General features: G+C 61.0%; 1 protein-coding gene and 1 non-coding gene across 2 annotated transcripts in view; one reads left to right on the forward strand and one right to left on the reverse strand.

Moving 5' to 3' along the window:
- The window catches only part of CFAP65 (cilia and flagella associated protein 65), a 34,828-nt gene extending 10,581 nt beyond the window's left edge, over positions 1-24,247 (forward strand). Inside the window, 29 exon segments of the mRNA XM_045852308.1 lie at positions 194-416; positions 748-1,013; positions 1,435-1,635; positions 1,832-2,191; positions 3,786-3,923; positions 5,192-5,437; positions 6,022-6,246; positions 7,170-7,328; positions 7,563-7,713; positions 8,167-8,295; positions 9,259-9,472; positions 9,766-9,894; positions 13,986-14,162; positions 14,469-14,535; positions 14,677-14,787; positions 16,689-16,880; positions 16,985-17,143; positions 18,703-18,846; positions 19,026-19,139; positions 19,378-19,485; positions 20,989-21,033; positions 21,267-21,469; positions 21,925-22,053; positions 22,600-22,891; positions 22,940-23,154; positions 23,818-23,955; positions 24,077-24,113; positions 24,115-24,176; positions 24,211-24,247. Coding sequence (XP_045708264.1) covers positions 194-416; positions 748-1,013; positions 1,435-1,635; positions 1,832-2,191; positions 3,786-3,923; positions 5,192-5,437; positions 6,022-6,246; positions 7,170-7,328; positions 7,563-7,713; positions 8,167-8,295; positions 9,259-9,472; positions 9,766-9,894; positions 13,986-14,162; positions 14,469-14,535; positions 14,677-14,787; positions 16,689-16,880; positions 16,985-17,143; positions 18,703-18,846; positions 19,026-19,139; positions 19,378-19,485; positions 20,989-21,033; positions 21,267-21,469; positions 21,925-22,053; positions 22,600-22,891; positions 22,940-23,154; positions 23,818-23,955; positions 24,077-24,113; positions 24,115-24,176; positions 24,211-24,247 — 4,671 coding nt within the window.
- LOC123830099 lies at positions 18,248-18,393 on the reverse strand. The gene has a single exon (XR_006787699.1). It is a non-coding gene; the product is annotated as a small nucleolar RNA SNORA67 (small nucleolar RNA).
- Positions 24,248-26,221: the final 1,974 nt, after the last annotated feature.

The following is a 26,221-nucleotide window of genomic DNA, read 5'->3' on the forward strand; positions in this document are numbered from 1 at the left end:
CCACGGCCTGGTACAGGGCCCAGGGCTCCGCCCCTTCCTTGCTCCCGGTGCGGGCAGCATCGCCCGTGGCCCCGCTGACGAGTGAGGCACAGGCTAGACGCCAGCTGCCCTCACCCCCTGGCTGGGCCCCTTGGTAATGACAGACTGCCCCACCCTGCGACCTGACCCCTCCTGTGCACACGTGGCCCCACAGGTGAGTGCCCCCTTCAGGATTGAAGTGGCCCCGGACACGCTGACCAAAGACCAGGCCTTCTCATGCCCCACCACCTGTGGCATCGTGCCCCCAGGAGAGAAGAGATGCGTGTCTGTGTTTTTCCATCCCAAGACCTTGGACGTCAGAACGATGGACTACTTGTCCATTCTACCCTCTGGCTGTGCCTCCCAAACTGTGATCAAAGTCGTTGGTTTCTGTGGAGGTACTGACAGCCCCAGGACGCTGCACTCCTGCGGGGACAGGAACGGCCCTCGCTGAAAACTGGGAAATGCTCCCAGCCCTTCAGCCTCGGTGTCTGCTGCCCCCTGGTGGGCTCAGTGAGCACACCCAGAGATCCTGTGCCTGCCCCCTGGTGACCTGGAGGTCTGCTCAAGCTACTGGGACACCCAGCCTTCCCAGCCCTGTCTTCTGTCTCTGGGAAGCACCCTCTTCCATCAGTGGGGTCCCTTCTGAGACGCCCTCGGGGAGGCTGACACTCCAGCTCCGCCCAGGTGGCGGGACCTGCTCACAGGGACCCCATCTCCCATGCCCAGGTCCTGAAGTGTCCCTGCAGCACTACTGCGTCAATTTCGGCCGGGTCGACCTCGGAGAGCGCTCGGAGCAGTCCCTGCGGATTGAGAACAAATCGGACTGCGTGGCCCACTTCCAGTTTGCCATCGACTGCCAGGAGAGCGCCTTCAGCATCAGACCCACCTTCGGGACCCTGGTGGGCAGGGCCCGCCTGACCCTGCTCTGTGCCTTCCAGCCCACTCACCCCACCATCTACTTCCGGCGGGTGGCCTGTCTCATCCACCACCAGGTGAGCGGTGAGGGCGTGGTCAAGGTGGGGCTTCCCTGGGAGGGGAGGGGCCAGGCTGAGGTCCAGTGATAAAGACCCTGCTTGGTGCTCACCTCTGTGTCCTGGAGCTTCCGGGGCTGTCTGCCTGGATCACCTCCTCCAGGGCACCAGCCTGGTTTTTGGAGTCACGGCACCGCCAGAGGCACATGCAGTTTATTCTGAGCGAGGTGAGGGTGCCACTTTGCCCTGCTGCTCCCGGCCAGAGAGGGGGTGACTGGGTCTCACTCCGCACAGCACGCGCAGAGCTGAGGGCCGTGTGGTGAGCACCCTGACCCAGCCCCTGGGCAAACCCGCTCAGACTGTGCCCTGACCACCTGGCGTCTGGCCAAGGTGATGAGCGGGAGCTGGACTCTAGCCTCACTCACTTGGACAAGTGTCGCAGGACCCCCTGTTCGTGGACCTGCTCGGGACCTGCCACTCGGACAGCACCAAGCCAGCCATCCTGAGGCCTCAGCACATCGCCTGGTACCGCACACACCTGGTGCGGGGCCTGACGCTCTACCCACCTGACATCCTGGGCCTCATGCTGAATGACAAGAAGCTGGAGCGGGATAAGAACGGGGCCCTCATGATTCCCACGGAGGTTCGAGGTCCCCACTGGGCCCCGGGGGCCAGGCTCCCCTCCCCCAGCAGTTCTCAGGCAGCCCTGTGCCCCCCGGGCGCGGTGGGGGTGACCCGGGTGGGGGGCTCTTGTGGCTTTTTCTGGAAGGAAGCATGTGGATGAGGGACATGCAGGAAGAATGGCAGCTGGGCCCCACCCACCCGTCTGTCCCCACCAGGACCTGCAGGACACGCCGGCCCTGCAGTACTCCCTCATCCCCCCCACGACCGAGTACTTCTTCGACGGCACCAGGGACTTGGCCATCTTCGCCCCACCCGTCAGCATGGAGCCTTTTGAGGTGGATTTCGGTGCCTGCCTCGGACCGGAGGATCCCAACCCCGTTCCGTTGTGCCTGATGAACCACACCAAGGGCAAGATCACTGTGATGTGGACGCACCGGTCTGACTGCCCCTTCTGGGTGACCCCAGAAACCTGCGATGTGCCCCCACTCAAGTCCACGGCCATGCGCCTGCACTTCAAGCCGCCTCACCCAAACTGCCTCTACATGGTAGAGCTCGAAGCCTTTGCTGTCTACAAGGTGCGTGCAGGCAGACAGGTCAGGGACGGTGGGCTCTCTGCCGGAATGGTGGGGTGGGGTGGGAGGGGGTGACAGAGGGGTGCTGTAGGACCTGTCCACTCTGTGCCAGGCTCTTCTCCTTGTCGTCTTGGCTGGACAGTGGCCTCACTGGTTTGTCTTCTCCCAGGCTCAGGGCCTGCCTTGGCTGAGTGGCTTCTCGGCCACTGTGATTATGTCTCATTCACGTGTGGCCTCGTACCCCCTCCAGAGGGAGAACTCCACTGGGTCAAGGCCTTGGGGAAAGTTGGGGGTACGAGGAGTAGCTCCCTGGGCTCCTGGCGTCTCTTCCTGCCCTTGAAGTGGGTGTTACGCAGGTAATTAGGTGTGTGGGTGGGAGGAGCTTCTAGCACAGCTTCCCTCGGCCAGGAACCTGGGAGCACAGGTTCACCGCAGCCCAGCCTGAGCCCCAAACGCATGTCACTCCCCCTGCTCTCCAGGTGGTCCTGCCCTTTCCCTCCCTTCTCAGCTCTGCGCCCCGCCCCCCCGCGGTTGCTCTCTCCCAGAGGCCTGGCTGGGTGCCGGCAGAAGAGTCGAGCAGTGCGGTCAAGGTTAGAGTCCCTTTCCAGCCATGTGACCTTGGGCGAGTCCCTTAATGTCTCTGAGCCCTGGTCTTTTCATCTATAAACCTGGGGTCATACCCAAACGTCCAAGAAGGCTTTCCGGAACTGAGTCTTGAACCGCCTCCGTTCTGATACCTCGGCAGTGAAGCGTGGAGGTCTGTAGGAATGAGGCTGTGGACGCCTGCCTGGGCCGGGGCTGAGCCCCTCCGGTTTTCGGGCCACGTGCCTAGCCCTGCGCCGTCCAAAACAGCAGGCGGCCACCAAGCACAGGAAACTTGGCCACTCCACGTTGAGATGTGCTGTTTAGGGCAGGAGATGCTCTGGATTTTGAAGACTTAGCACAAAAAGAATGCAAAATGCCTGGCAGATCACATATATATCAATTATATGTGGAAATGAGATTTTTAGATTTATTGGGTTAAATAAAACGTATAATTGAAATTATTTCATGTGTTTCACTTTATTAGTGCCTCTATCACAGGGGTGCCAAACTCATTTCCACCAGGGGCCACGTCAACCTCTCGGTGGCCTTCAAGGGGCTGAATGTAATTTTAGGAGTATATAAATGTAACTGTTTCTTAACTGCTAAGCAAGAGCTCAGTGCTGCCACCAGGTAGAGAAAAGGTGCTGGGCCAGATAAAACATGGTGGAGGGCCGGACTCAGCCGGTGGGCCTCGTGTGTGCCTCCTGTGCTCTGTTGGAACCTTTACAGTTCTGTCTGTGACCTTCGTCACCTTTCTGCCGGCAAGCGGCAAGCGCACACTCCTGCAGGCTGTGCTGGGGCTGCTGTGAGGGTTAGAGACGCGGGGCTCAGAGCCCAGTGTGGGGGGCCTGGCTCGCAGCAGGAGCAAGGGGCTGTCCTGAGGTCTTCACTGCCAGGGAGCCGCGCCCCCCTGTGCCGATGCAGGACATCCGCAGCGCAGGGCAAGCTGCAGAGCCGCACAGGGCCCACCCAGGGCTCTGAGCGTGTCCGTGGGTCTGCCCCGCCCCTGCAGGTGCTGCAGAACTTCAGTAGCATCGAGGAGGACTGCACCGTGTGCCCCTCCTGGTGCCTGACGCTCCGGGCGCGGGGCCACAGCTGCAGTGCGGCCTTGGAGCGCCACATCCCGCAGTACTGCCTGGACGTGCCCGCGGTGAGTGTGGCACCCGCAGCGGTGGGAGTTGGCACAGGGGAGCCCGCTTCCCTCTCTTCCTCTCCCTCCCGGGCTGTCCTAACCTCCCTACCTACCGCCAGCCCCTGGGGCCCTGGGCCAGTCGAGGGCTCTCTGGGCCCTGGCACTGGAACTGCGGAGAGTCTGGGGCTCAGCCAGCTGCGCCCTGCCTGCTGCGTCTGAAACCATCCCCATCCTCTCACACTCAGGCTCCCAACGCTCCAACTCCCTCCATTCGTCTGCCCCGTTCACTGAACACCTGTTTGGGGCAGGACCACCAACCACATCAAGAGCCCCTGCCCTTGGGGACCACTGGAACCGGCATGGGTCTCAGAGGCAGCCCCTCCTGGGGGGTCGTGATCCCTGGACCCTTCCTCTCTGAGCAGCAGGGTGACCCGGCCTGAGAGCACAGGCCCCGGAGCAGATGGCCAGGCTCCGGTCAGGTTCCCCCTTCAGTGCTGGGGCCGGTCTTTTCATCCACCCTCACTACCCTCGTATTGCCAGAAACCCACCACTTTCGTAAAAATGTGCTTGGGGGTGATCCTGCCCCTCCCTCTGGCTACATTTCTGAGCGGGCAGCCCCACCTGAAGCCCTCCCTGACCACACGGGGGTTCCCTTGGCCAGTTCCTTCCCGCGGTGTGTGGCCTTTGCTGCCACCCAGCACTTTCTGGGCCCCTGTTGCTGCCCCGCTGCCTCATGCAGCGCACCTGTGACCCGGCTGGGTGGGGCGCCCGTGTGTTCTGTAGCCTGCCCGGCTCTCATCCTGGTGTTGGCCATGCCCGAGATGCTTAGGGAGTGTTTGGGAACTGGGATTGCTGGGGTTTTCACTTTCTGAGAGTGGGGTTCCCCTCAGCCACTTGGGGGGAGAATCATCCGGAAGGAGCTGCTTACCCCAGAACTTCTGGACCGGGATCCCTGAAAGCAAGTTCTCTGAAAGATGGCTTGAGGACACCCGGAAATGGGAGAGCTCCTCCCTAACCTAGAGCAGGGCTCGTGGGGGCCTGGGTCTCCTGGGGGCCGGTGCCTGCGAATGCTGGACGTCTCTGGAGGACAGAAGCGTTTTTCGGTGCCAAGCTGTGGCCTCCCCTTGTTCCCTGCTCCCAGGGCGTTGCCTGGGATGCGTGGAGGCGTCTTGGATCTCCTTGGAGACAGGCCCACCCAAGCCCCCACAGACTTCCCCCGAGTGTGTGGGTCAGGCACGGGAAGGCACGTGGGTCTGAGGCTGGGTCCCCTGTCTCTCGCACCCCAGCTCTTCCCCGCAGTGTCTCCCGGTGAGCCCTCCTACCGCAGCCTGCTCCTGACCAACAAGGGCTCCTTGCTGCTGACCTTCAACCTGGCCCCCAGCAGCAGCTCGGATGTCTCCCTCCTGCCCAGCTCGGGCCTCTTGGCCCCCGGGGCCCATCAGATCTTCCTCGTCTGCACCTACCCCAAGGGCACCTCCTGGAAGCAGCACACTTTTTACTTGCAGTTCAATTTTTGCCCCCAGTATCTCAAGGTAGGGGCTGGGGCAGAGGGCCGGGGCCTGGGGAGTGGGCCGTAGTCTGGGGCGGCCCTTTTCCAAGCCACGTTCTGGGGTCGGCCTCTAGGCCTCACCTAAAGGAGAGAAGGGGCTGCTGGCCCTCCAGCAGGAAGGGGTGTGGCAGGGAGAGGACCTCCTTGCCGCATCCGTGAACAGCTCTCTCACCGCTCAGGGCCCTGCCTGGTCACCTCATGGGGTCTGAGGCCAGAAAAGGGGTTCAGTGGTCCCATGGGAGGGAGGGGGAGCAGTACAAGACTCATATCTGCAGGCGGTAGAGAGGGGTGTGCGGCAAGGCCAGGGAGAGGGTCAGGGGTGGTGGGCCCAAAAATGGCCCGTGAAATGGTCCCCACATCTTCTTTCAGTCCCTGAGTGCTTTCCAAGAACCGTCTCCTGGGTCGGTCCTGACCCGCTCTGCCTTTGCCAGAAGCTACCTCCGCCCAGGCTGGCTGAGGGCCTTCTGCTGCCCTCTCCAAGGGGGGAGGGCTGCCCACCCATGGCTCCCTGGACAGCTGGGGGGTCCTGGGCTGTGGGGTGAGGTACCCTCCCTCCTCTGGGCCCAGGAGGTGAGCATGCAGAGCCGGGAGGAACCACTGCAGCTGAAGATGGACACCTACAAAAGCATCTTCTTCAAGCCCACGCGGGTGGGCTGCTCCTCTACCAGCCCCTTCACCTTCCACAACCCCTCGCGGCTGCCCTTGGAGTTTGACTGGCGGGTCTCCCAGCAGTACCGGAAGACGCTGGCCGTCCAGCCCGCCAGGGGGCTCATCCAACCTAATGAGAACCTCGTGAGTTCCCTTGCCCCAATGCTGAAGGCCAGAGGGAAGGGTGCCCGCCACGCTCACCCCACCGTCATCTCTTGCTCACACGCCCGTCGGGAGCCAGGCTTGCGATGTGGCACAATCAGCTCCCACTCAACCCGTAGTTACCTCCCCCGGTCTGTGACCAGGTGTGCTTGTTACCATTTCCACCGCTTCCTGCTGTATAAAAAAGAATTAGGAGACAACTCCATTTACTAAGATGTAAAATCCGGAAATGCAGAGCTGGGACTTGGGCCAGGGTTTCTGATGCCACTGCCCAGGGGTGAGTCCACGCTCCATGCGAGGTCCCCACGTTGGGAGGTCACTGGGAGGTGGTTTGGAGCAGCTGGATTTGGGGCCAAATGGTGGCTGTCATTAGGAGTGAGGAAAGGGACTCCTGGAGGTCCCAGTGGCTGTCTGGCGGGGAGGACAGGCTGGGACACAAACCAGCGGACCCCCATCCCGGTCTAGAGCCTTATAGACTAGTCGGGGGGCCAAACGGGCTGCAAACAAGCGCCAACACGTGTCAGGGGCAGCAGTCGGCGAGGCCAGAGGACACACAGACTCTGGAGTCAGCCTTGAGAGGTCCTACCCAGCTCCCGCCGAATGCCCTCACCAGCTGCGTGACCCTGGGCCAGTTACCCCAACTCTCCGAGACTCCAGTTTCTCCTCAGAAAACGTGGCCCTAGAATAATACCTCTTCCCTGGCGGGGAGAAAGGATTGCGAGGCTTAGGGAAACCACCCAGGGTCCAGCGTGTGTGAGGTCAGCAGCAGGGGCACGGGGGGAACTCTCCGAAAGGGTTGCCGGGGCCGAGATGCTGCAGCAGGACCTCAGACAGCGGGAGCCTGGGCGGGGTTGGGGGGGGGCGTCCCACGGACCCCCACCCAGGCAGAATCTCTGTGACCCCAGATGCTGACGTGGACCTTCAGCCCTCTGGAGGAGACCAAGTACCTGTTCCGAGTAGGGGTGTGGGTCTGGGGAGCCGGCCGGCCCCCCAAAGCCAAGCCTCCCCCCACCACCCACTACATGATCCGGCTGGTGGGCATGGGCATCACCAGCACCCTCTCTGTGAGTGGGAGAAACCTGGAGGGTTGGGGTGGGGTGCTGGGGGCCAGAGTAGAGGCCAGGGCACACCAGGGGACCCGACTCCCAGAGGGCGGGGGTGGGAGCCCTCTGGTCCCCGGCCTGCACCCCCAGACCTGCCCTTCCTTGGGGATCCTCTTTAAGACCAATGGTGAGAAAGCCAGGGCCGTGGGCTGGGGGGGAGTCCCTCACCCGCCGCTGGCTGACTCTGGCCCTCAGGCGAAGGAGAAGGAGCTGGACTTCGGGAACATGGTGGTGAATGGCGAGCAGTCCAGGTTGCTGGCCATCCTGAACGAGGGCAACTGTATCCTCCATTATCGCCTGTTCCTGGAGCAGTGCAGCCCCGAGGGCGCCAGTGACGAAGCCCCCGGTACTTACTGGGCCTGGGCCCGGGCTGGGGCCGGGGCTGGGGTCGGGGACATGGGCGCCCAGCCCGTTCAGGCCGGTCAATCAGACCGTGGTGTGTGGGCGGCAGCGCAGAGATGAAACCTTGGTGCTTCTCCTTGCTGGATGCGTGGCACGGGGCATGGCTGAGCCTTAGCTTCCTCACCTGAAAGTGGGGCTATTGGCGACTCCTACCTCATGGGCCAGTAGGTGGAGCAAAGTGTTCAGCTGCTGCCAATGACACAAAGACAGGCCCCCTCTGTCCTGGTCTGGGAGGAGGGACTCTGCTCCCCGTTTTCTGGCTCAGAGCCTACTGTGGGGCCAGCGCTCTGCCACCCAGGGAGGGTATCTGGAAAGGGGCGGGAGGAGAGGCACGGCCTTGCTGGCCAGCACTGATGGCCGCTCTGCCCTCGGCCCCGCCCTGGCCCTCCCTGAGCAGCTCTTCGGCTGGACCACACAGAGGGGAGCATGCCGCCCCGGTCCCAGGGCACCATCTGCCTGACCGCCTGTCCCAACCGCCGGTCCCAGTACGCCTGGACCATCAGCTACTCTCTCCTTTCCCACAGAGGTACCTGGGCCACGGGACATGGGACAGTGCCCGGGGTAGGGGGATGAGGAGGGTCCAGACAGAGCCAGCAGAATGGGAGCGAATGTGCTAGGCACACCTTTGGGTGACTGGTGCGTGTGTCTTGTGCCACCCATCTCTGTCTGTGTGGGTGTCTGCCATGCGATGCCCGAGCCGTGGAGGACCCAAGGTGAGGAGTTTAGAGCTGTGCTGATTTACTGTGGGCGGTCAGACAAGTCCTCGGCTGCCCCGGGCCTCGGCCTCCTCCTCGGAGGAGCGGGGCTGTCCCCAGCCTGGCCGGGCAGCGCAGGAGAGTGACTCGGAGAATGGGCCCGAGCCAGACCGCCTGGGACTGGATCCTGGCCCCTGCGCTCATGAGCCACGTAATCTTAGCACATTATTTAGCCTCCCCGTGCCTCAGTTTCCACACCTATAAAATGGGGATAATAACAGTGGCGCAGGCAAGAAAAAGGAAAAAGGTACTTACACAGGTTAGAACACATGGAAGAACCTTGAAAACATTGTGTCAGGTGAAAGAATCCAATCACAGGAAGTGGCACAGTGTGTGGTGATTCCGTTTACGTGGAGCCTCCCAAACAGCAGATCTGAGGAAACCGAAAGCAGATTAGGGGCTACAGGGGTGAAGGGAGGAGGGGAGAGTGGGGCGTGACAGCTACTCGGTACTGAGTTTCCTTTTGGGGGTGATGACACTATTGTAAAATTAGAAAGCGGTGATGGTCGCACAGCTCTGAATAGCCGAGAACACACGGCATTGTGTGTGTTCAAGGGTCGATTTTATGGTACATAAATTGTGACTCGATAAAGCTGTTGGTGAGAATTAGTCTGCACACAAATGTGGCGCATGTTAAATACGGCGGTGGCGTGTGGGAGACGCTCAGGGCCGTGCCCAGCGGAGCTGGCGGGGAGCCCACCCCTCTCACCCACCCCCCCCACCCCCACCCCCAGACAACAAGGCTGGGGAGAAGCAGGAGCTGTGTCACGTCTTCCTCACGGCCGTGTACCCCACGCTCTCCATCCGGGACGCCTGCTCCATGGGCAGCGCCGAGGGCATCGCCCGGAGGCACCTGTGGCGTCTCTTCTCCCTGGACGTGCTCAACAGCTACTTGGAGCGTGACCCCTCCCCCTCCGAGCTCACCTACAAGGTGCCCACGCGGCACAGGTGAGCTGAGCCTGGGAGGGGGTCTGGGGATGTCCTTGGAGCTTTCCGCCCGCACCCTCAGCACCAGGCCCTGTGCAAGAAGTGGCTCCCTGTCTCCCCCCAGACTCTTGCCCATCCCGGAGGGGCCTGGAGAAGGCAGGGGTTGGCTGGGTGTCCGGTGTGCTCGGCCACCCTGCCTGAGTCCCAGGGTCTCTAACTCCCAGCTGCAGGGAAATGAGTGGCAGCCCAGCCTCCCCAGGAGGCCCCTCCCTGTTCCTACCCCGGTCTCTGAGCCCGTTCTCTGCCCCACGCAGCACAAGTCAGATCCCCTCCGTGCACACCCCTCTGAAGCTCGACTTCAATTTTGGGGCAGCGCCCATCGACGCCCCACCCTCCGTGGTGCTCCTGGCCCTGAGGAACAGCGGACTGGTGCCCCTGGACTGGTATGGCGGGATCGGGGGCGTGGCTGCGGGCCTGGGAGGCAGGCGCTGGAGGCCTTCCTTGCTGAGGGTAGTCCCGCTGCCTGGTGTCTGCGAAAGCGCAAGCAGGCACCCCACGGATGGGGTGCGGAGGCCCGGGTGGGACGGGGCACCCAGCAGCGCGCAGCACCTGTCACTGGCTGAGACGCGTCAGTAGGCTCAGAAGTGACGGAGTCACCCTGCGGGAGACGGCACCACCGTCTCAACACCTAATGAGTGAGAAGCACACGCTGAGCATCTGCTACGCGCCAGGCAGTGTGCTTTACAAGACTTTCTCCTCCAAGACTGCCACCCACGGTGGGAAAAAATCCTCCTCTGCAGACAACTCTTTCACAGATGGGAGGCTCAGGACTCAGCAGAGCCAGGTTTAAGCCCAGATCAGGCCAACTGCGGCACCCGCAGCCTTGTGGGTTAGTCAGCAAGGCCTGGACCTGCTCTTTCCCAGCCGGCACTGTGCTGGGGCACCCCGACAGAGCCCCAGACCAGTAGGGATGGGGCCCGCGTGTGGGGGCCAGCAGAGGGTCTCACGGTGGGGTGGGGTCGGGGGAGAAGGACCGGGATCTGCTGCCACAGCGGTGTCAGGGAGGAAGGTAGGGCGGAGTGAAGCCACGTGGGGCCGCGGGGCCTCCGGCAGGCTGCGCCTCTCTGTCACCTGGGGCCCAGGCCTGCAGACCTGCGCCCGCCGCCGCCGCCGCCGCCGAGCTTGGCCCTTCCCGTGCTTGGCTTCCCTCCCACTGGGGCCCGAACTTGCGCCCAGTCAACATCCTGTTTCCACGCCAGGGCTTTTTCTTGTCCTTCCTCCCTGTCTCCGCCACGCGCCTTGATTTCCTAGTGAACCGCCCTTTGACGACTTCCAACTTTCTTTGGCTGCGCGGAGGTGAGAGAGAAGCGGCCCGTCCACGTCAGGCTTGGGGGAGAGAGCCAGGAGTCCAGCCTGCGCGTGGCAGTGGGCGGGTGGGACGGAAAATATGCAGGCAGGACACCTGGGATCTCAGAGAACTTCCTGCCTGGGCAGAGAGTCCGGGGTGGGGGGGGGGCGGGGGCTGAGTCCTCAGGGCTGCCCCTTACTCTCTGGCTCGGCCCGCCCCTCCCTGTGGCGGAGGGAGCTGGGGAGGCTGGCCCATTAGGCGGCTGCTGTCTGAGAAGGGCTGGGACTATGAGTAGCTGAGGGCTCTGGCCCTGAATGACTGAGGAAGCTTGGCAGGCAGGGCTGCAGGGCTGCGGGCCTGCTGGGGAAGGCCCAGGGCCCGCTTTGAGCTCCGGATCTGCCATTCACTGGGCTCCCGGAGTGGCCGGGAGCCAGGTCCTCCCGGGGCTCCGGGGTGGGGGCAGGAAAGGCGGCGCTGGCCTGTGTCCTGGCGTGGAGCAGGGTGTTTCGGTGGATTGTGTGTGCGTGTGTGTTTGTGTAGGAGCAGGCCAGCTCACACTCTCTGTGGAGAGGGTCCAGGTGGCTGGAAACCGAGGCGAGAGGAAACCCAGGCTGGGTGCCTGCCGAGCCGGGCCCATCCACCAGGAGATCGTTTGAGGTTCAGGAAAGCAGTCTGTGCCTCCTCCAGGCTGCCAAGCACCGGGAACCTAACTCGGAGGGCCCTACGCGCCCGAGCGTTTTGTGTTGCGTTTCCTTTCCCTTCCTCGGAAGGCTATTTTTGAAAATTCTAGCTGGTCTCTGCTGAACCTATAAAGAACGGGCTGAAGGTTTTATTCCTGCCGAGAGCAGCCAGAGACAGGGAGTGTGGACTTGGCCTGGAGGCGGCAGCAGGCAGGACGATGGCGTGAGGGCCCCCAGGGATGAGGACAGCATCCGGGAAGCACCGCTCGCTGCCCACCCTCTTCAAGCCTTGTCCTCTGATGCCTCTGCCCTTGGCCCAGCCAGAAGTGGGGCCTGGTATTTAGGGGAGGTTCCTTACAGGGACCCATTAACCTCATTTGCCCCTCCTCCCGCACCCGCATGCGCACATTAAGTCATTGGCTAAATCTCCACTGGGGCCTCCTAGGCACAGGGTCCAGGCCGGCCCTCAGAGTAGAAATGCAGCCGCGCCCAGGCCCCGCCCTCCAGCGCTGCGGGCTCTCTGGGCAGACCAGCCTTTGGTGCGGGGTGAGGTCGGCTGCAACAGATGCGCGTGCGCAGCACTGGGGGCCACATCAGAAAGGCTCCCCTGGAGAAAGCTGCAACTGAGTTAGGCCAGCCGCCTCGGGAGAAGAGGCAGAGAGGCTGTGAAGAACCTTCCAACAGAGCACCCTGCAGCGTGGTCACGGGTCAGAGGAAGGGCCCAGCGTGACTGGCGCGTTGATAGGGAGGGAGGGAAAGACCTCGAATGAGGCTGGGGAAGCTGGTGGAGGCCAAGGTCTAGGCCCTAGAATCCTCCTTCTGAGAGTTCGGACTTCTTTCCCAGAGCATTGATGGGATGTACGCCAGGGCGAAGGGCAAAGACATGAGCTGCTTTCAGGGCCTGGCACTCTGGCCTGCGAGGCGGAGCAGCTTGAGGCCGGGGACAGGTGGGGGACAGGTGGGGAGGCTGCTGCAGTTCCCGGATGTGGGGTGTTGCTCACACTACAGGGGTGGCAGGGAAAAGGGGGCCTGGGATTATTTGGAGGGAGACTGGGCGAGGGGCAGTGAGGGAAACGGCAGCGTTGAAACTGTCCAGACAACCCCCAAATAGCAAGATCCCCACGGACCCATGGCCCCCAGATACAATGGCAAGAGCAGTTGATTCACCTGCGGCCAGGCAGCTGATAGAAAGGGCGGTGGGAGAAAAGTGGGAAATTCCCAGCTGCCCCTCCAAGTCCACCCTGCTGGGGTGACCAGAGCCTCCCCTCTCAGCACTCGCACACCACGCAGACCTGGGGACAGGTACAGGGTCACTCCGTCTCTCTTTCACTACTTTTTACAGTGACGGCACAACACTATACGTATCACTTTCTCCTGGGCATTCTATCAGTAACGTTCCCTTCAGGTAAACACAGATCAATACCTAGCCCTCACTCATTCTCTTCACTAGTCACCTAATACCCCATTGTCGGAATGGCCTTAAATTATTAAATCACTCCTTTACTGGATGACATTAGTTGTTCTCTGCCTTTTTTTTTTTTCTTTTTGGCTATACAAAGACGGTCATGATAAACACCCTGTTCGCGCACACACACGTGCACTTGCACGCGCGCATTTATTCCTGCAGACGCTTCCCCGGCACAGAACTCCTGGGTCAAAGGGCACATACATCTTCTACCCCAGATTCCTACCGGAAACGGTGGTAGCAGTCTCTTCACTTCCTCCCCATTTTTGTGGGTGTGTCCTCTTTGTGTAAACTTGGCAGCATTGGGTGTGACTCCTTTCCACATTTCCGACATGGAAGTGTTTAAGATTGACTGAAGGGAGTTTTGATTCGCTCTTTCCAAATCCTGCTGAGCCTTTTCGGCCGTGTTGGCCATGTCCGCTGCCCCTCCGACTGCCCCCTGCTCACAGCCTCGGCCACTTTGGAGTCATCTCCGTGCCAGGTCTCCGGCTGTGACCCTGGGACCCCCTTGTCACATGTTTTGTTGGCTATTTCGAGTGCAGTGTCTGCTTTCCTACAGCAGCAGGCATTTCGGGGGCATGCATCTGCGCCCCGCTTTGCTTCAAACTTCAGAGCGCCTGACCTGCTGGGGCCTCTGTTCTCTGGCCTGTGCCCAGGCTGGGCTGGATACGGTCCCTCTCAGGGGCCCTGGTGGGTACTGCTGGCATTCCTGGGTGCCTCAAATGGGCCTTCCTAGGAGTTTTGTCACAGAATCCCCTGTAGGGTTAATGGCCAGCTGTAAGTGACCCACATCGGTAGGTGACCTCCTCGACCCTGGCACCCCCAGGGGGTGCCCCAGCCTTCACTTCCTGTTTAGTCATTACGCAGGGAGAATCCACAACAGCCCCGTCTGTGCAGCCATGCCCCGGACAGCTTGCCGGCTGGCGCGACGAAGTGGGGGGACACGGAGGAGGCCTCCAGCAGCGCTCCTGGGCCTCAGAGCCCCCGCCTCTCTATCCTGACTAAGAGGCTTCGCTCCTCCTGCTTTGCACCCCTCTCCAGGGCCTTCCTCTTTCCACGTGACCAGCAGATCGACCTGGAGCTGTGGGCAGAGCAGGCAGACTTCGACAGCACGGAGCTGCACCAAATGCGCGTGCAGGACAATTGCGTGTTCTCCGTCAGCCCCAAGGCTGGGAGCCTGAGTCCTGGGCAGGAGCAGGTGGTGGAGTTCAAATACAGGTGCCTCCCCCACCGCCCACCCTTCACTTCCAGTCCCGAAGACCCTCCTGTCCCCTGGCTCCTGGTAAATCCTGACCCCTTGTGCTGTGTGACCCCAGCGTATCCTGAGTAGCTGCCACCCTGGGGGGATCCCACCATCCCACCTGCAGGGGAGGTTTAACTCCCCTCTCGCCCCTCCCAACTCAGGGGTCTCCACATGCTCCCAGGGACTGGCGTGCTCAAAGCCCCGTGTGCGCTGTGATCGTTTGTTCTCCCACTGGCACCAGGGCTCCCGAATTCACTCCGGACTTGTCTCCCCCCTTCCAGCCACCTGTTCATTGGCACCGATCACCTCCCAGTGCTCTTCAAAGTGTCCCATGGCCGGGAGATCCTGGTGAGGCCCCAGCCCTGCTCCTTGGACAATCGAGAGAGGAGCTGAGAACCATACCCCTAGGGAGAGGGGCCCTGGGTCCCTCTGCTGGGTGCCTCCCTCCCTCCCTGAGGAGGAGACCACTCAGGAGCCCTCCCTTTCCAGCTCCATTTCATAGGCGTGACGGTGCAGCTGGATCAGAAGTACGTGCACTTCACCTCCACCAGCCACCAGTTCATCCCGGTCTCGATCGGCGACGCACGGCCCCCGCAGCAGGTCAGCGGTCCGCGTGGTCCTGGTCGCTGGGAGGCCTACGTGTTGGTTTCTGTGTCACTGCACAAGTTCTTGACAGGGTGACAAAGGCACTGTCTTCCAGAAGCCCTCACTCTGAGAGGTGGGGCTGCAGGTTGGACCCCGAGATTGGGTGACCCGGAGAGACCCAAGGCGAGGGGCGTCAGTTTCCCGGTGCTTAGCCCTCTACCGGGCCAGGCTCCCGTGCAGAAGAAGAGGTTGCCACCTCTAGCACAGGGTTCTTCAAACTTCTTTGACTGTGAACCACAGTGATATATTTTGATAAAAACCCAGTACTTACATACACATGACCAATCACAAATCAATACGTACACTACTACATGTAAAGTACTCTGATTTTTTAAAAATTATATTCTGTTCCATTTTTTTTTTAATGCGGACATGACCCACTAAACACTTCCATGGCCTGCTCACTGGTAGGTCTCAGCTGCAGTGTGTGAGTTGCTGCCCCAAGAAAGACGTCTTTCTGGAATGTGAAAAGCGAGAATGTGGGGTCTTGTGAGACTCTAGGATTTCCCTTATGAGTTGGAGGGAATGGGGCTCCTTTACTGGGCAAATGTGCACTGGAACTTTCCAAGAGGGGAACGTGATGCTTTCACAACTCTGAGATTGTAACTGGCTGGAAGCCCCTGAGTTTCTGGGCAGGGGCCCCAGCCTTTCAGCCTCGAGGCAGAGGAACGGGCCTCCCGGCCCTGGGAGGGGGTCCCCGGCCCCAGGCTCTGGTCACTTCTCTACGCCACCCCCTCCCCCACTGGCTTCCCAGGCGTGCCCAAGCCTACAGAGGCCCAGACACAAAAAGGAAAACATGCGCCCCAGGAGGGCCTTCCGGAGTGACCGGACCGTGAATGCAGACAATGGGGAATGCCCTCCGGTCTGGGGCCGGCAGACCCAGCTGTGCCTCCAACCAAACTCCACGGCTGTGGGCAAGCTTTCTGTTTTGTTCACGAGAGGGTGACAGACGAGGACCTGGGCCTGCAAGGCGGGCGGTTGGAAGGAGAGAGAAGGGAACAGATTTGATTTACGTTTTGGAGCTGACTCCCTGGGTCCTCCTGGGGATGGGTCTGGGAAGTGAGAGAAATGGAGGGACGGAGGACGCAGTGGACCCCGGGCCCCAGCTACTGGGAATAGGTAGGGCCGTTCGCTGGAAGGAGGCACACGTGGGCAGGAAGAGGTTTTAGAGCGAAGCGTTTGCTTTGGGCCACATGTGAGATGCCCGTGGAGACAGCCAGGAGGGACTGTGGTCACATCGAAGCTGGTACCAGGGGTGAGGTTCAAAGGGCGGCCCAGGCCAGAGAAATCAAGTCAGCATCTTCAGGAGCCGACGCTGAAATGAGGGGGAGCCTGGTCTCAATCCACATAGCTCTTTATTCTCTCTGGCTTCTGTGTCCTCGTCCCTGACATGAAGGATTGGGCCAGAAGATCTCTGGTTCCTTCCAGGACATCCTGTGATTCCCAGACTTGGGGGTTAACCTTGGGGGACCCCATACCTTCCTCTCACCCCCCTGTCTGCCTTGAGGCAGCACTGCCTCTAACAGCAGCCGCGGTGGGGGGGCAGCCTCACAGGACATTAGGATCAGAGCCCGGAAAACGGTGACGATCACGATGGCGCTTGCTTGGACATTTCCCTACATCTCAGCACTAAGGACACAGGTGTTAGTGTCCCCTTACACTCTGACCAAGGTAAGGTGAGAGCTTGTGAAATAAGGATTAAGGTTATCTTAAAACACCACCGGCTGAAGGCAGAGCTGCATACTGATGTCAGGAACTGGGGGAGCTCTGGGGCTGTCGGTGCGACCCGGAGCCCCGGGCTCTCTGCACCGCAGCCACGAGCTGGTCTGGAGGTCGCCCTCTCCCTGCCCCTGCAGATCTATGAGCTGTACAATGGCGGCTCGGTGCCCGTGACCTACGAGATCCAGACCGACATCCTGTCACAGGTGCAGGAAAAAAATTTTGATCACCCCATCTTCTGCTGCCTGAACCCCCGAGGGGAGATCCAGCCAGGCACAACGGCCCGGGTCCTGTGGATCTTCTCCCCCATCGAGGCCAGGAGCTACACGGTGAGCAGCAGCAGCAGCCCGGGCTCACGGGGCAGCGGTCGGAGCTGGCCGCCTCAGCAGGCCTCGCCCTGACCAGTCCCTTCCCCGGCCCCCTTACTTCTCAGGTGGACGTGCCCATACACATCCTGGGATGGAACTTGGCCGTCGTCCAGTTCCAGGGAGTGGGCTATGACCCGCATGCCATGGGGGACACGGTCCCTTTCTACAAAATCTCCTCATGGGACAACAGCTCCATACACTCACGGATGATGGTTCCTGGACAGGTGGGGGGAAGGGAGCTGGGAAGGCCCGAGGCCCGGGTGGGGCCTGAGGGCCCAGAGCAGCCAGCGGGAGGGGTGGGGAGGCTGGGAGGGAGAAGAGATGGTGTTGAGGACAGAGGGTGGCAGAGGGAAGACTGGAACCAGCCCTCCTTCAGATTCAGGAGGCGGCACCAGCTCCACGAGCGGCTTACCCTGCCACCTAGTGACCGCAGGTGTTCAAGCCACTGCACCCTCTTCCCTGGGCATGCAGATGGTGCTATGAGAAGGGGGAGAAAGAAGCTCTTCCATTCGAGGGCTCTAAGGTGTTGTCTTCAAGCAGAACAGCCTGCCCCTGGACCAGGTGGACTTATGCTGAAAGACATCTAGGGTCACTAACACTACCTTGAGTTCACATACTCCTCACTTTTGGGAAATCTGACCCACTTATCCACCCGCCCATCTATCCATCTGCCCACGGACCCACAGGCCTGTTTACTTATCTGTGCGTCCATCCGCCCACCCAGTTTTCCATCCATCCTTCAATGCGCCCCTCCAGTCACTGCCCACGCTGCAGTCTGCCCGTCCACCCTTCCACTCCCTCCCATTTTGGACTCTTACAGCAGGCTGAGCCCAGCAGAGGCCTGGGAACTCCGAGAAGGGACAGAGTCCCAGCCCTGGAGGCACTCAGTCTGGACAGAGAGAACGCGACCCTTCCCTGTGGCCCCAGCCTTTCCAGACACCCCCACAGCACAGCTCCTGTTCCATCCCCAGGGCCCATAGCAGCAGCTGGTCGCCCCTTCATTAGTAACCCCCGCCCCCCGGGGACTCACATGGCGCTGGCTTTAGTTTTCCCATCTCTCAGCAAGTTCTGATTTCTCAGCCTTTCCAAGTCCATTTTTTAAAGAGATTTTATTTATTTATTTTTAGAGAGAGGAGAAGGGAGGGAGAAAGAGAGGAAGAGAAACATCAATGTGTGGTTGCCTCTTGCACGCCCCTCCACTGGGGACTGGCCTGCAACCCAGACATATGCCCCGACTGGGAATCGAACTGATGACCCTTTGGTTAACAGGCTCACACTCAATCCACTGAGCCATACCAGCCAGGGCCCAAGTCCTTTTTTTTTTTTTTACATGTAGGCAGCCAAAGGAAGGGAAAGGAAATTGCACATGACCTTCTGCCCTGAAAAGCTGAGGCATGCCAGACTTTATTCCAAGTTGCTGCTTTCCTGAAGAGGGGCACTATTAGGCCCCCCCGGAGAGGGAATCACCTTGGTTCCAAGTCTGTTTTTAATGGTCAAAATCATAGGGTTCAGAGTGAGACTGCCTGGGTTTATATCAGCTGCACCTGTGAGAGGCCTTTGGTGAAAACGTGTGTGCTCCCTGAGCCTTAGCAGCACGTCTGTGTAGTGGGGACAGTAGAAGTACCTGTGTCACAGGGCCATGAGGAGGTTCGGATGCATGCACGCTGCCTGCCACGGTACCACAGTACCTGGCCTGTTGTACACACTCAGTAACCAGCGGTGGTTGCTGTGGTTGTTATGTCTTCACCTCCCGAAGTCGCTGCTGTGTTGTCCCCACCGACAGAACGTCTCCCTGTCCGAGTCTCACATCTCCCTGGGGAACATTCCTGTGCAGAGCAAGTGCAGCCGCCTGCTGTTCCTCAACAACACGTCCGAGAAGAAGACGATCGTCTTCGTCTGGCAGCCGAAGCCTCTAGACTTCGGGGAGGTGCGGGCCCCTTGTGTCCACAGAGTCTGAACCTCCGGCAGGGCTCCAGACCCACCCTGTCTTGTCCCATCCTGTCCCATTGCACCCCATCCCGTGTCATGCGACTCCACCCCATTCCATTTCATCCTGTCCCATCCCACCCCCATGACGCTCCAGAGACTCCTTCCCCGAACCGACAGGTGTCTGTGAGCCCCATGAAAGGGAAGGCCGCCCCAGGAGAGGGGGTCCCATTTGTGGTGACTCTGAAGGCCTCCGTGCATGCCAGTTTCTACAGCATGGACCTTGTATGCAAGGTAGGGCCAGCCCCAGAGAGAAGATGGGAGCAGGGTACAGCTCCCAGCCCTGGAGGGTGGGGTGGGCTATGCATACTAACCCTAACCCTAACCCTAACCCTAACCCTAACCCTAACCCCAGACCCCCAGACAGAGCCAGCTTCTGGAAGGGTGGGGGGCCCACAGCACAGGCCCAGCGCAAGGCCTGGCTCTAAGCCCACCGGACCTTGGTCTTCTCCCTCCTTGTCCTGGGCCACAGGTGTACCACCAGGAACTCCTGAGGAAGTACTACAAGGAGCTGCAGGAGTGGAAGGAAGAGAAGGTGCGGCAGGAAGTGGAGTTCACTATCACAGACAGGAAAGTGAAGGTGAGGAGGGTGGAGTGGGCCTTGAACAACACAGATCTTTCTGATTGGCTGAAACCGAGGGGACAGAGGTGGTGACCTGAGGGGGTCTACATGCAAAACTGGCCAGCCTGCCCTAAGCGATCAGATTTCTCTCATTAGACTGAGCACAGCATCTCCCCAAGAGACTCCCCTTGGATACAGAAGGCTGGCTGGCCATTCCCTGCGTCCTGTAGCTAGTGTTTACCACGTGCCTTTGAGGTGCTGGGTAGTGGGGACCCGGGGGGACCAGACAGAGCTCACCTTCTGATGGAGGACGACAGTGTGGCATGGTGGTCTCGGGGGCAGGCTCTGGGAACAGTTTGCCTGGTTCTGATCCCTGGCTTCGACAGCTTCTAGCTCTGGGATCTCAGTCAAGTATGTTACCTCCCAGGACCCTCCATTGTCACATAGGGGTGATAGGACATCTGGGATTGGCCTCAAGACAGTTCAGAGGTAGAGCGTAGATGAGACCAGATCAGCTGCAAGTCGCTGATTGCTGAAGCTGGGTGGCGGATAACGGGGGAGTCTCTGTAGCATTCTCTACAATTTCATACACAGCTAAAGTTTCTCAAATTAGGAAGGTTAAACATAAAAGTTTTAAAAATATTTTTAAGTGGGAGTAAAATACGACCTGCCTTGTGGCCATGTGGGGAGGGGTAAATGGGTTAATACGAGTCGAGTGCCGCGACAGTGCCCGGCTCCCAGGAAGCGCTCACTGAATGTGCTGTGAGCGTTGGGTTGGTCCGGGGAGACTGATACTAAACGTGAGACAAAGCATGTCTTGGCCCCTCTCCCGATCTCACAGCCTCCCCATGCTTGCATCCCTGCTTCTCGACCTCCTCTGTGTGCACCACACTGAGCTCCCCTTTGAAGCTCTGGCCCACCTGTGGGTGCAGATCATAGCTTGAGGCCAGGGAAGAAGGGATTTCTGAACTGTCTTTATAAGGGAAGCTGCTTCTGTATCGTACGGAACCACAAAGCTCCATGCCCTGGCTGGTGCGGCTCTGTGGGTTGAGTGCCAGCCTGCGAACCGAAGGCTTGTGGGTTCCCATGCCCGGGTGACAGGCCAGGTCCCCAGGTGGGGGTGTGTGAGAGGCAATCGGTCGATATATCTCTCACACACTGATGTTTCTCTCTCTCTTTTTCTCCCTCCCTTCCTCTCTGTCTCTAAAAATAATAAAAAATAAAAATAGAAAAGAAACCACAATGCTATAAGGCACAAGGACAGCTCTTTGGGGGCAGCCTACACATATGTGGTGGCGTCTCCTCTTTCCTTCCATTGGATAACCAGGTCTTTCTTGTCTGTAGGTAGCACTTCCCTAGGGAAGGTTCTAGAAGAGGGTGTGGCTAGGACTTGGTCAAAACCAAGAGGGCAGCAGGTCCTGGCATTGGCTTCAGGCCTTGGTGGGTCAGCAGGAAGTGTAGGAAGAGAGGAGTCCCTCTAGGCCTCTTGTATCCTGAGCAGGGTTCTCTTCGCTTCCACAGAGCAGAGCATGTTGTACAGCCTGCGAACCTATGAGGAGGTACAAGGTAAGGCCGTAAACCCCAGACCCACCTCCTCGGATAACTTGTGAGGGTCCTTGCTCGCTCTCCGAGATACCCCCAACCCCCGGTCTGGCCTCCCAAAAGGGAGGGACGAAAGGGCCAGTGAATGGAGGCATACCCCTGCATTGCCCAAAAGCCCTGGTTGGGAGGCTAGAGACCCTTCAATGATGGGAGTGCAGTCCCCAGACCCCTGCCATCAGGCCTCTCCCTTCCCAAAGACGCTGCCCCCTATCAAGAAACAGCAGGCTCTCAACCAGCCCACCAGCTGGAATCTTAAGATCCCAAAGGAGGAGACATCGTGGCCATGCCCCCAGCTGCCCACGCCGGGCATGCTCTACTTGGGCCTCACCGCACGCGCCCACGCCATTGACTACTTCCTGGCCAACTTCTTCTCCGACTTTCCCCGACACTTCTTGCACTGGTGAACTCTCAGGGAGGGTGGGGGGGTCTCCTTCCTCTGCTCTCTGTCCCCTCTCCGCCTCCAGAATAGGGGTTGCCCAGACCCAGCCTTTGCTGAGGGCTTGGAGCAGGTGTAGTAGCTGGGCAGGAGGGAGCTAACAGGGCATAGCTGGGCTCAAGATGCTCCCATTACTGCTTAGGTCCTTATAAGGAAGAGCAAAGAGCCAGAGCCCCCTGGGGAACCCCCTTGGCCTCCCCATCCCTCCTACCTTCCTTTCCAACTTGGAGCCTCTCCACATGCTGTGTCGACTCTGAGGGTCGGACTTAGTTCCCCAAATGCAGTGAGTAGCACCACGTTGGGTTAAGGCTGGGTCTGCCCCAGACTCATCTATGACTGTGAGGCCACTACCATTGCGCACACCCCCAGCCCCTGCACAGTGGCTTGCCCAGGTCACTCAGTGTCACGGCCTGCCCCAGGGAGCGGCCAAAGAGGAAGAACGTCAGGGAAGAGCCAGACGCCTCTGAGAAAGAACCCCCTGACAACTGGGGCCCCGTCTCGCAGCAGAAGAAGCAGCTTCTGGTTGACTGTCTCACGGCCATCATCAGGTGATGGTCCCCACCCTGAACCCCCACCCCCGGTCTTTCCAGCCCATGCAGTACACTCTGGGTCCACCCACAGCCCCTGAGGTCCTAGCCCTTCCTTTCCTGAAAACTAGTATTTCCTCACAAGACCCTGCCATGGGCGGCCCCACCCCCCCAGGATGGCGTGGCTCTAATGGAGCTCCTGGAGGGTGTGTCCAGGCTGGGTCCCGAGTCCTGCCCTCTCCACAGCCAGCAGTTGAGGTTTAGATCCAGTCCACATTCCCCCTGGGGCTCCTGTTCCTCATCTATGTGACTCTGACCCCCCAGCTCTGTCTCCACCATAAAATGCTTACCTCTAAGACTCCATGGGGTCCAGGGATACCTTCCTCTAGAGAAGGATGGGAGAAGCCATGGACCGAGGGCTCCCTCCCCCACCTTGTAGCCCCTGCTTGTGGGCACAGGAGGCAAGAACCACCACTTGATGAACCCTGAAACCAGAGCCTCACGGGGGCAGGGGGGCGCTGCAAGTCCTCTCAGCAAGAACCTTCTTTTCCTCCCTGCCCCCCCCAGGGGCCTGCTGGAAGACAAGACCTTCCACGAGGCCGTGGGCCAAAGCCTGGTGGAGCAGATCCCTTACTTTTGCCAGTTCTGGAATGAGCAGTCAGCCAGGCCCATGGCCCTGAACAGAAGCCTGCACATAGCCCCAGACCTGTTTCTGTCCTTCGACAGCTGGGAGGGCAGGGGAGACAGGGAGCAGCAGGAGGACAGGCGGAGGCTGCGGAGGCAAGAAGGGGAGGAAGAGAGAGAGAGGGACGAAGAGGAAGAGGAGGAGGTGGAAGAGGAAGAGGAGGAGGAAGAGGAGGTGAAAGAGGAGGAGGAGACCGTCGAGGAGGAGGAGGAAGAGGAGGAGGTGAATGAGGAGGAGGAGGCAGGCAAGGAGGAGCTGCAGGAGAAGGAGGAGGAGGAGGAGGAGATGGAAGAGAGGAAGGAGAAGCTGGTCTGGACACACATGGAGTCCACGCCGCAGCCTCTGCCCCAGGAGCCCCTGAACTGGCGGTGGCAGCAGCAGCTGAAGGCCATCATGAAGGAGGAGCAGGAGAAGGATGAGAAGGAGGCCATTAGCCGGTGAGCGGCCGGACCCCGGCGAGGGCTTGGAGGGGGGCGGTGTGCGGGAGGAGCCCGCGAGGCAGTGGCATCCTGGGGCAGCCTCCACTGTGTGCGCCTCCCCCCACTCCGTGCCCACTGACAGCAGTGAGGGGTGTAAGGCCTGCGTGGGAGTATTCACGGAATGGGTGATCTGAGCTTCATTTTTTTTCCCCAAGACCGGGCTGCTCACATGCAACACCACCCCACTTCAGGGAGGGTAGTTAGGGTCTTCAGGTTCTCTGAAGTGGGTTTCTAGAACCAGGAGAGAAATACCACGTGGTCTCGTACCACCTTTCCCTGGGGCTGCTCTGTGGTGGTGGCCTTCTGTCCCGGCGGGGATTCCCTAGGCCCGACCCCGTCTCCTGCGCGCTGCCATTGCTGGGTGCCTTTCCCCTGAGCTGGGGATCACAATTGCCTGGGTTCGAATTCCACCACTGTACCAGCTGTGTGACGTCTGGCAACTCGGGGGTCCTGAGCGTCTATAAAATGGGAGCGAGGATGCCTCCTAGTGTTGGGCGGGTGGGGAGTTAAATGAGAATCCATGTAGAGCACACGGCACATGGTTCAGCACGGAGGAGGCCCGCGGAGAGGAGGGCGGTGCCCAGGTGTCGGGGCTGACGCCCGCGCCCTGGTCCCCGGCAGGCTCCTGGCTTTCGCCAGCCTGCAGGAGGCGCTGCTGGAGAACATGATCCAGAACATCCTGGTGGAGGCGAGCCGAGGGGAGGTGGTGCTCACGTCGCGGCCGCGCGTCATCACCCTGCCTCCCTTCAGCAGTTCCAGGTGAGGGCACCCGCGCCAGCGGCCGCGTGGACGGCGCCCGAGGGACCTGAGCGGTGGCAGGGGCGGGCAGTCTTGTCCCGAAGCCTCGCCCCGCCCCTACCTGGCGCTTTATATCTTCCAGGATTGCGACCCCAGACCTGCTGCCCACACCTCCCGTCACAGCCACAGCAAGCAGTGGCGCTGTGGCTGGTGGCACCGCCCCCTACCGGCTCTATGAGGACGCCAGGGCCCAGCCCCTCTGACTTGCTTCCCCAGGTCCTGCCGGGTCTCCTCTCCACCGTCCCACCAGTAAAGCATCTAACCTTTTTAATATATCTGTCTGCCTTGACTTTATTTCCCCCGACGCGGGAGCAACTTGCGACGTGTCCTCTGAGGGGGGCAGATGGTGGAAGCGGCCGGCGAGGACCGCGGGCGACTCATTGGAGATTCAGGGGCTGGGCGATTGTGCTGCTCCACTCCGCACCGCGGCTAGGCGACGGCTCTCGCGGCCGGCCACTGGGCGCTTGACCTGGTCAGGCCAGGGGAGGGCGCTTCGGGCGGACCCTGGCTGGCTTTGGCCCGAGTGTAGCCTAGTGGACAGGGATGGAACGCCAGGTCTGGTCAGTGCAGCAGGTGGTGGCGGGATAAGTGACCACCTTTCCATGTCCCCCTTCTGCCACCCCTGCTCCGAGGCTTGGCCGCCCCACCCTCAGCCTTTTTTCAGTGGCTGCAGGGTTCCTGAGGCTCCGCTAAGAGACTGGAAAGAAAGGGAAAGCGAGGCACGTCGCGGAGGGTCCAGACCTAGACGCCGGGACAAGGGTCAGGTCACCGAAGGACAGCAGGCCAGCATCTCTGCAAAGGACTCCCATCTTGATTCTGAATCTCCAGACTCGGGGCGGGGGCGGGGGGGGGGTGTCCCGCCTTCCCGAGGACACCCACCTCGGGCTCCCCCTAACCTCCGCCAGGCAGCCTGAGTCCTCCGCTCTTCTGCTCCTCCCATCCCCCCTCCCACCCACCCCCGCCAGAGGCAGGTGGGTGGAAAAGTGACATCTGGTGTTGTTCCAGAGGCGCCCAGGTCCCCCCCCTCACCCACCCCCAACACACCCCTGCCGCCAAGGCCTCGGAAGAGTTCTGGCCCCAGAGCCCCCGGTAGGGGCGGGGAGGGGGTTGGGGGCGCTCCGCCTCCTCTGAGTCAATATTTGCCCCGAGCAAACGGGCGCCCGGACAGGTGTGAGTGTGCCTGTGTGTCTGTGTGCCCAGGGGCGGGGACTGAACGGGCCGGTATAAGAGCGCGCTGAGCCCGGGCTTTGGCACAGGCTCCGAGGCGGCTGGGGACCGAGCCAAGCAGGGCCGGATCGGGCGGAGGGTGGCCCGGAAGGGAGGGGCAGGCCAGGTGCGCACCTGTGGTGGCCGCCCCGGCCGGCCGGCCGCCGACGTGTCAGCCGCAGACGCGCGCAGGCGAGGCGGCGGCCGGCGGAGCGCGGTGCGGCACGGAGCTCGCACAGGACCGGGACCAAGAGATCGCCAAGGGCCACAGCCGGGCCCCGGGCCCTCCGCTCCCGCCCCGCGACGAGCCCCTCGCACAAACCGGACCTGAGCGTTTTGTTCGTTCGGCTCGCGTGAGGCAGGGGCGGCTTCTCAGCGCCCGCCCGGGGGCCCAGCCCGATCGCCACGCAAGCACCTGCCGCCGCCGCCGCCATAAGGGTCGGAGAGGTGGTGCGCCGCTCCCAGGGGAGATCCGGCTCCCATCCGGCCCCGCCCGCTCCTTCGCCGTGCCCTGCCCTGGCCCGCCGCTCCTGGGCTGCCGGACTCCGTGGGGATAATGCGGGCGGCGGAGCAGGCTCCGCCGGGTGGCACAGGGGGCTATGGCCCGGGACGGGAGCCTTGCCGAGGCGGAAACCCGGTTTCTGGTCCGACTCTGCCCACTGGCACAATGAGGAGGTTGGTCTGGCCTCCAGCGAGGGCCTCTCCAGCCTTGGTATCCTGGCTTCTGGGCTTCTAGAAGTGTATTTGAGCCCGGTGGCTGGAGGCCCTCAAAGGGGTGGGAGCAGTAGCCGTGAGGTGTGGAAAACCTGGGCGGGGTGGGCGACCAGCATGACGGGCAGAGACGCAGTCCCTCCTCCCGCCACTACGGAGCTGTCATCCTGAGGGCCCTTCCCTGCCATCTCCCTGGCCCCTCTTGGTCTTCCCGCGGCGGGGACAGACGGACTGGGAAGGACCAACGCAGGACCCCCTGGCCTCGCCTCGCCTTGGCTCTCGGGAGGGAGTCTCCAGATGCAGCAAGCTT

Source organism: Phyllostomus hastatus, unplaced genomic scaffold (assembly GCF_019186645.2).
Source record: "Phyllostomus hastatus isolate PE091 unplaced genomic scaffold, TTU_PhHast_1.1 phas_contig_137, whole genome shotgun sequence".
Classification (NCBI taxonomy): Eukaryota; Metazoa; Chordata; class Mammalia; order Chiroptera; family Phyllostomidae; genus Phyllostomus; species Phyllostomus hastatus.